At 45.9% G+C, this 8,452-nt stretch overlaps 1 protein-coding gene across 1 annotated transcript; it reads right to left on the reverse strand.

The window, feature by feature from the left end:
* Positions 1-383: 383 nt before the first annotated feature.
* C13H15orf40 (chromosome 13 C15orf40 homolog) lies at positions 384-7,943 on the reverse strand. The gene is made up of 4 exons (XM_043922076.1): positions 7,641-7,943; positions 6,177-6,303; positions 3,966-4,093; positions 384-889 (listed from the first exon to the last, which is right to left on the reverse strand). The coding sequence occupies exons 1-4, from the start codon at positions 7,926-7,928 to the stop codon at positions 794-796; spliced, it is 639 nt and encodes a 212-aa protein (XP_043778011.1). The 5' UTR covers positions 7,929-7,943; the 3' UTR covers positions 384-793.
* Positions 7,944-8,452: the final 509 nt, after the last annotated feature.

Below are 8,452 nucleotides of genomic sequence, written 5' to 3' on the forward strand. Positions count from 1 at the left end.
GCCAGGGAACTCTCTAAACTGCAAGTCTTGACTGTTCTTACTTTTTAACAAAATGCTCAACAGAAGTTTAAAAAGACAAAAAAATGTTGCGTTTACATAAAAGTGAAAGTCGCTCAATCGTGTTTGACTCTTTGTGACCCCATGGACTACACAATCCATGGAATTCTCTAGGCCAGAATACTGGAGTGGGTAGCTGTTCCCTTCTCCAGGTATCTTCCCAACCCAGGGTCTCCTGCATTGTAGGTAGATTCTTTACCAGCTGAGATACCAGGGAAGCCATTTACATAAGCAGTTTAAAATATAAAGTGACACTATGAAGTAGTGACAGCTTTCCTCTGTCACTTTTAAACTGGATTAGAAGGCAGTCCCCAGAATTCCAGTAATTGCTGTGGAAATATTACCATTTTAATTTACAACAAGGATAAACTGCATTCAGCTAGAAGCCAAAGGATCTAAGTTCTAGTTGCCATCTTGCACCAAGTGATCCTGAATACTCTCAACTTCTGAAATCAGAGGGCTCATCACAAAATGAAAGGGGCTGAATCAGGTCATCCTAAATATCCTTTCCAGCTCTGTACTCTGTAATTCTGTGAAAACAGAGCAACATGTCCCGAGCTGTATGGGATCAGAGATTTGAGAACCTAAGTTCCATGTCCAGTACTTTTAATCTTCATACTTCTTTTTTGAGTCCTGTTCTTATTAAATATATTTACACATTCTGTGTATTTTAACAGTCTCTCCATCATTAGCAATAAAAAAAGTTTCTCAAGGACGTACTTTTCGCTTCTTGCTTTTATTTCTTTTCAACTTGCTTTTTCAATTTCTCCAATATCTCTTCCGGAGGTGTGGAGGCCAAAAGCTTCACCACTTTTTCACGAGATTTACCACCCTGGACCAAAAGGAAAAACCGGTGTCAGGACAACACACTGAACTTTCTACTGCTATTAGTGACAGCAGACTTCAGTTGCTGAGGATACCGCACCGTGTCCTTGTGGGGCTGTCACAGGTGGGCTAGTATTCCTGGTAGCTCAGTACCGCTTTCTCCTAGCCATTTCTGGTCTATCCAGACAGTTTCCGGTTCAGTACTGTTTTTTTTTTTTTTTTTAACAATTCCCCAGAGGTTTTACCTTCATACATCAATTTCTGCAGTAATAAAAATTCGGCATTTTCAAATTGAGTATAGAATCTGGATGTACAATATTCTGTTTTCAAGTAATAGTTTTGTTTATTTTTTAAATTCCCAAAACAAATATTGCAATTTAATATAAACTGATTAAAAATAATTCTAAATATAGAACTGCTATTCTCTATACTGTTACACATTTCTGAAAAATACCAAACAAAAAGTGACCACATACCCAACTGCTATGATCCCACAACCAATTAAGACAACTATAAGAAGGATTTGTTTAGAAACCTCCTTGAAAGAAAGTAAATTTTGGGGGTTATAGCTGTAGAAAGGGCCTGTGGGTGTTGCTGGTGGATAAGGTGGTAGAGGTGCCGGAAGGTTCGCTGGTGGGATTGGAGCTCTGAGGTCCTATGTGTGGTAAGGGAGTCACGATGGTGTTAATACTGTGTATTTGTCCATGAGGGACTGCAGGGTTTGAGGATACAGTGTGCTCATAGAGGACAGGGTCCAGTGTTGAGAGGGTGCCAGTGGGGGCGTAGCTCTCAAGGGTATGTGCATATGGTAATAAAGGTCTGGGCAGTATAAGGCCCAGTATATTAATGAGGGCTAACCGGTGGAGACCTGAGCCCTGTGCTAATGGGTATCAGAATTGTGGATATATGTGTGTGGGGAGTGGGGATTGGTGGTGAGGAAAGAATCTTAGCATTGTAAGAGGTTCATTGTATTAAGGATCAAAATGGTGTGAGATGAGTATGTATCCATGAGGTCAGGGGATGTAAGATTGTGTGTATGTGTGTGTGTTAGACACTCAGTCGTGGCCTACTCTTTGCGACCCCTTGGATTGTAGCTCGCCAGGCTCCTCTGTCCATGGGGATTCTCAAGGATTCTCAAGTATTATTCTGGGGTGGGTTGCCATGCCCTTTTCCAGGGGATCTTCCCAACCCAGGGATCAAACCTGGGTCTCCCATATAGAAGGCAGATTCTTTACCGTCTGAGCCACCAGGAGGCCCTATAAAGAAGCAGGGTAATATATGAAGTTCTAGTGACTGCTCATGTGGGTTTAGTGACAGAGGTATGTAAATGTGTGTCAGTGTGGGGAGGATCAGTGCAGTATGAGTTCTGGAATATGCTAGTGAGTGTTGGAATATGCTAGTGAGTGTCAGAATATTGTAAAGATAGTGTGTTCCTGAGTGCCTGAGATTTGTTGAGGTTCCAGGGAGTGCTAATGGAGGATAGAGCTATGGAGAAGATCTTGTGTGCAATAAAGAAGAGAAGGGCTGTGAAGGGATCCAGTTGTCAACCAACGGGGTTATAGCTGTGGAGGAGTTGAAGCAAAGAGAAATAAAAGAATATGTGATGGTCTAGGTGTGCTAAAGTGGATTAGAGCCATGGAGGGCTGAAGTGTGCTACTGGGGTTCTGGGCTGGATGAAGATCTGTGTGTGCTAATGAGGGTCAGGCCATTATAGAACAGCGTGTTTGTGTGTCCCTGGAGAATGGGGCTGAGTATGGGTTCAGGGTGTGCTAATGGGAAGGCACTGTGAGGTCCGGTGCGTGTTAATAGGGGTCAGGGTGAAGTGAAGGTCCAGCCTGTGCTGATGGGAAGTGAGGGGACAGGGTAGTGGGAGGACCAGAAGACAACGTTAATAATGATCACAGCTGTAGAGAGGTCTGAGTGTGGGCAAAAACAGGTTCAGGGATCTGCAAGATTCACTTTGTGTTAATGGGATTCAGGGCAGTGTGAAGGTCCAGTGAGTGCTAATATAGGTTACTCTGTACAGCTGTAGAGGGTCCCAAGTGCATGTAAATAGGGATCATAATCTTGCTGGGGGAACAATGAGTGCTGTAGAGAAGCTAACAGGCAGCATGTGGTGCTAAGAGTTAACTTAGAGGAGCCGGCTGGGTGCTAACAGAGTTCAGTGTTCTGTTGAGGCTTTGTATGCTAATAGGGTCAAAGATAAATAGGGACATTGCGGTGCTGTTGGCAGTTAAAATGCAGAGAAGACTTCCTGAGGGTCCAGTGTGTAAAAAAAAAAAAAAAGAAAAAAAAAAGAAGAGAAAAAAAAAAAGTAAATTTTGAGTAGGTATTCATCTAGAGGGGCAGAAGCAGCACAGGCAGAAGCGCGGGGAGGGTGTTTAGGCTGACGTCAGAGCACGCGCCCGGCAAACTCAGAGACGACCTGCTATGCAGGAGATGCGGAGGGGCATGGGCCTGATCCTACGGATGCTTAGCGGCAGCCTCCTAATCAATGACCCAGTGCCCACTGGATCCTGGATGGGAGCTACGGAATATAGCACTGGAAAACAAGCAGAGTTGTAAGAAACATAAGCTTGGGTGGGTCTTACTCCTGCAGATTCTATTTGAGTAACTCTGGGTAATGCCCAGGAACCTGCGTTTTAGAAATCATTCCCAGGTGATTTTGATCGCCACCTCTAGTGCAGACTCTTCTAGTGCAGAAGTATTAATGACTTCGTATGAGCCATCTCTTTAATGAGCGTCTCCCAGTGAGCGAGGACATGTTGGACCAGATGTGCTTGATTGACTCACTAATGGATACTACAAACAACAGGAACCATTTTAGATGTTTCTACTAAGGTGATGAGTTGAGGGAAGAGACAAGCATTTAACCTGATAGAGCAGGTGCAGGCATGAACTCAGAAGGACTAAGGCATTTGGGAGGAAGGGGACTAGGAAGAATTATAGATTTTTGGTGATTAAATGTATACGAGAGTTAAAAACAACTGGTTTTTCAATTTTGAAAAGAAAAAAATTGGTGTTTTAAAAGTAATGACTGATGTAGTACTCAAAGATGTTGAGAGAGAGAAAGAGAGGCCTACCTTATCCAAAACCACATCACTCTTCCTGAGTTCTAAGACTTTGGAAAGATAGCGACACAGCTCTGCATTAGCCTCTCCCTCCGTCGGAGGCGCTGCGATGGCTACACTCACAGCCTCGGTTGTCACGTCTGGAATGAGAACAGATTCTCATAGTTCCTTTTCTTCATGCAGTGGGGATATTTTGTAAAAGCTTCTGCATTTGTCTGGCATATAGTAGGTATTCAGTGAATAACTGCTGAATGAACAATGACAACGCTTATCACAGTTAAGGGAACATAAACATGCCACTTCCATTATAGAAACCCAGAGAAGAAAATTGGTTTTCACCTGCTGACCAAGGTGGGCCCACGAGCCCTGGGCAATAGTCTGGAATTAGGAGCTGGAAACTGCGCCTGGTCTGATAGGAAGAGCCCCTGGCAGGGAGACAGGGGAGCTGGGCTTTAGCCCTGCAGTCACTGAGAAGTGAGTGAAGGAGGTAGCTCACAGACTGTACAGGGCTGTTCAGAGTTTCCTCATCAGGGAAGTGGCAGCACTGTGTCAGGTTCACCTCAGTGAAATGCCTCTCTGATGTTTTTAACATGTATTTATTTAGTTAACAGCTACATAGCACTTACACCAAGTTTAAGGGCACACAAACACATTTTAAGGGCTTTACAAATAACTTGCTTATTCCTATAGTTTATCATCTCCATTTTACAAATGAGGAAACTGGAACCAAGAAGTAATGTGTTCAGGGTCACATGGCTATAAAGTGATGCTGTGATTCAAAAATAAATTTGAATTCATACTTTGAAATCCAGGGACAATGAACACTGCTTTCTGAAGTGGTTCAGACTTCATCAATACAGCCTTCATAAAGAGCAACCTGCCTGCAGTCCTCCACTGTCATTTCTGAGAGGAGTATATATTCAAAGCAGTTTGCAAATAAGATTGAGCTGGTCCTGCATCTGGGGTTACCTGGGCATTTCCACACCCATACATCTTGCCTGTGTAAACATGGTCACAGGATCCACAGGAATAAGATGGTAGAACAACCCTTCTCCTATCCTGTCAGATTCTATAATTCAGTTTTCCACATTTTAGTATCTTTGAAATCCAGGTGTATCTTATAATAGATGGGAAAGAAAACATTTAGTTGATGTGGATTTTGTCTATCTTACTGGTACAAAAAGTACCTGTGTACCTTACAGTTGATGGCCAATTATATCTGATGAAACATGGCATTCCAACAGTAAGGAGACAGCGTCCACAGTGACTACTTAGAAAATGCCGGCCAAGGAGGGTACAGCCAACACACAGCTACACAAACATGGCCATAAGCACAAACCAGGCCCAGCACCCCAATTCTGAGGTCTTGTTTTCAAAATATTTTAAAAACTGGAATACAGAGCTTTAGTGGGTGACAAAGACCATCAATAATACTCAGATTAGTGCTTCTCAAACTTTTTTCCCCACTCAGAATCCCCCACCTCCACCAATTTCCCCTGAAATTCCAACATTTAAAGCAAATGTCAACAGTTCTTCAGGAGTCCTTTCTGTTGACCTCCCCCGTGCCCACCAGAGATCCTATAGGCAACTTTTGGGGTCCAAGGAATAGCTTAAAAGTTTCTAACAGGCCAACTATCTCATCTGACAGATGAAAGAACTGGGCCCAGAAATATTTCGTATAGCTTTGACTGAAACAAGCTCACACAGGTGTTGATCATCAGGTTCTCTCCCTCCTTGGACCAATTATCATTAAAAAATCCACTGAAACACCTTCCTTTCTCTGGATAATGTTTGCACTTTCGGTAACAGGACAAACTAAGAATCATCTAGGTTACATACATTTCTGTATAAGTTCTTTCTAAAATACCTTTTTAAAAATTGAGGTATGACTGACATAGAACAGGTGTACAACATAATGATTCAATATTTGTATTTTGAACTGATCACCACAATATAGGTTAATAAAATATTAAAAAGGACAGTATTCAGTGGTTTTTCATCTAACTTGGTATGCTTTAAATATGGTATACGTATTCACTTTTAAGCACTAGATTACACCTTTACATTAGAATTCAGAATTTAAAAATGGAGGAGCCTCTAACTGCAGATGTGAAAAACATATTTGACCATACAGGATAAATTTTCAGCAAACTAAGGCAAAAAAAGGATGGAGCAGGGGACAACTGATTCGTACAAGATCCCTAGCCCAGGGTCCAAGTATACCTGTCACAGCATTTTGTTTGGAACCAGGTTTGGCACGGATGGCTATGCTGACACCGCCTTTAGGATCAACTGTCACAGGACCTAAGGGAGGAAGTGGTCTCTCTGGTTCCTTGCTCTGGCTTTTACCCTAAAACGACAAGAACAACCACACTACAGCTTCACAGCTTACAAAATACTTTCCCACGCATTTGATCCTTCCAGGATTCCTTTTCACCCTTAACCAAGGCAAATTAGGCTGATTAGTCATGTCCAGGGATTTTTGGTCATCTAGAATGGTCTTCCAACATCTTTCATGGCTCAAATAAATTCTTCCACAAAGCCTCCCCATCAACCCCACCGAGGTTTTTTCCTGCCGTGGTAAACCTTAGAGCCGGTTCTTTTGCATTTCCCATTCCTCGGGGGCAGCGACTGTTCATTATTAATCTTTGTATTTCAATCAGCACAAATTAAAAGTTTCTGAACAACCACGGCTGGAAGTGTATATGTGGGAGGGGAGGGGGCGCCGGAGAAAAAAGGAACAACAGTGGTATTTAAAGGCCTTATTGTTATTTAGCCGTTAAGTCGAGTCCGACTCTTTGCGACCCCATGGACTGTAGCCCGCCAGGCTCCTCTGTTCATAGGATTTCCCAGGCAAGAATACTGGAGTGTGTTGCCACTTCCTTCTCCAGGGGATCTTCCCGACCCAGGGATCGGATCTATGTCTCCTGCACAGGTAGGCGGACTCGTTGCCGCTGAGCCACCCGAGAAGCTGATTTAAAGAACTACTATACTAGGAACTACTATAAACTGAATTAGGAACTTTCCACTCGACAAACATAAACTGCGCACCAGGACGGTGTGGAGGCAAAGGATGCGTAAAGATGAACAAGGACACATGGCCCTTGGCCTCAAGGAGCCCGGACTGCGGACTGGTACGCTGTGCTAGGAGGCCGACCTCACACCCACCGGGCATCAACGCGCAGCGGAGGAGGAGGCGGTTCGGCCTCGGGACGCCGAGGAAGCTCCCAGCAGGAAGCAAATTTAGAACCGAGTCTTAGGAACCAACCGGACTCGGCCTTGCAGAGACGGTGGAAGGGAAATGGGAAGTGGTGCGTTCCCGACGGAGGGGTGCGAAGACAGCCGAGGAAGGGAAGGGCACTGAACGCTGGCGAGAGCCTCCCAGGTAAGCATAGGCCACACCGCGCTGCCGGAACACGAAGCGCGAGCCTGGGAGTGAGGGAGCGAGGCCGGAGGGGCGGCAGCCACCGCTCGGGTAGAGGCACGCGCGACGCCGGCCCGGGTGCTCGACCTCCGCGGTTGGCGGGCGGCGCAGCCGAGTGAGGCGGGGAGAAGGAGGCCTGGGACTCGGAGACAACAAGCGGTTAGCGGAGCTTCTACCCGCCCGCGGGTCCCGCTTCTCTCCCGCGCTCCTCAACCAGCATTCCTGCGGCCCACCCTCCCGCGGCCACGGGAATTGCCACTGGCCTTGTTCGTCGCACCAGCTTTCTTAGGCATGTCGGCGCCCAAAGGGAGCCGGGTGACAGCCCTAGAACCAGACGCAGCTTCGAGCAGCCTCAGGCCGTAGCCTAGGCGCGGCATCCTGGCCGAGGAGGCGGCACGGAGAGCGGCCTGGCGCCGGAAGAGCCCTCTGCGCCTGCGCACGCAGCAGGAGGGAGCGGCCCCGTGGGCCTCAGTTCGCGAAGGAGGGCGACGCCTTCCGGCTGGCGGGATCAAGACTCGTTCTTCCTGGAAAGAGCTGAAGAAATAAGGCATGGATGCTCAGTCGTTAAGCCGGGTACCACTCTTCCAAGACCCCATGGACTGTAGCCCGCCAGGCTCCTTAGTCCACGCAGTTTTCCAGGCAAGAATGGAGTGGGTCACCATTTCCTCTTCCCGGGGGATCTTCCCCACCGAGGAATCGAACCCATGGCTCTTGCGTCTGCTGTACTGGCAGGCAGATTATTTAGCAGTGTACCTCCTGGGATGAAAGTGAAAGAGGAGAGTGAAAAAGTTGGCTTAAAGCTCAACATTCAGAAAACTACGATCATGGCATCTGGTCCCATCACCTCATGGGAAATAGATGGGGAGACAGTGGAAACAGTGTCAGACTTTATTTTTGGGGGCTCCAAAATCACTGCAGATGGTGACTGCAGCCATGAAATTAAAAGACGCTTACTCCTTGGAAGGAAAGTTATGACCAACCTAGATAGCATATTAAAAAGCAGAGACATTACTTTGCTAACAAAGGTCTGTCTGGTCAAGGCTATGGTTTTTCCAGTGGTCATGTATGGATGTGA

This window comes from Cervus elaphus, chromosome 13 (genome assembly GCF_910594005.1).
Source record: "Cervus elaphus chromosome 13, mCerEla1.1, whole genome shotgun sequence".
Lineage (NCBI taxonomy): Eukaryota > Metazoa > Chordata > Mammalia > Artiodactyla > Cervidae > Cervus > Cervus elaphus.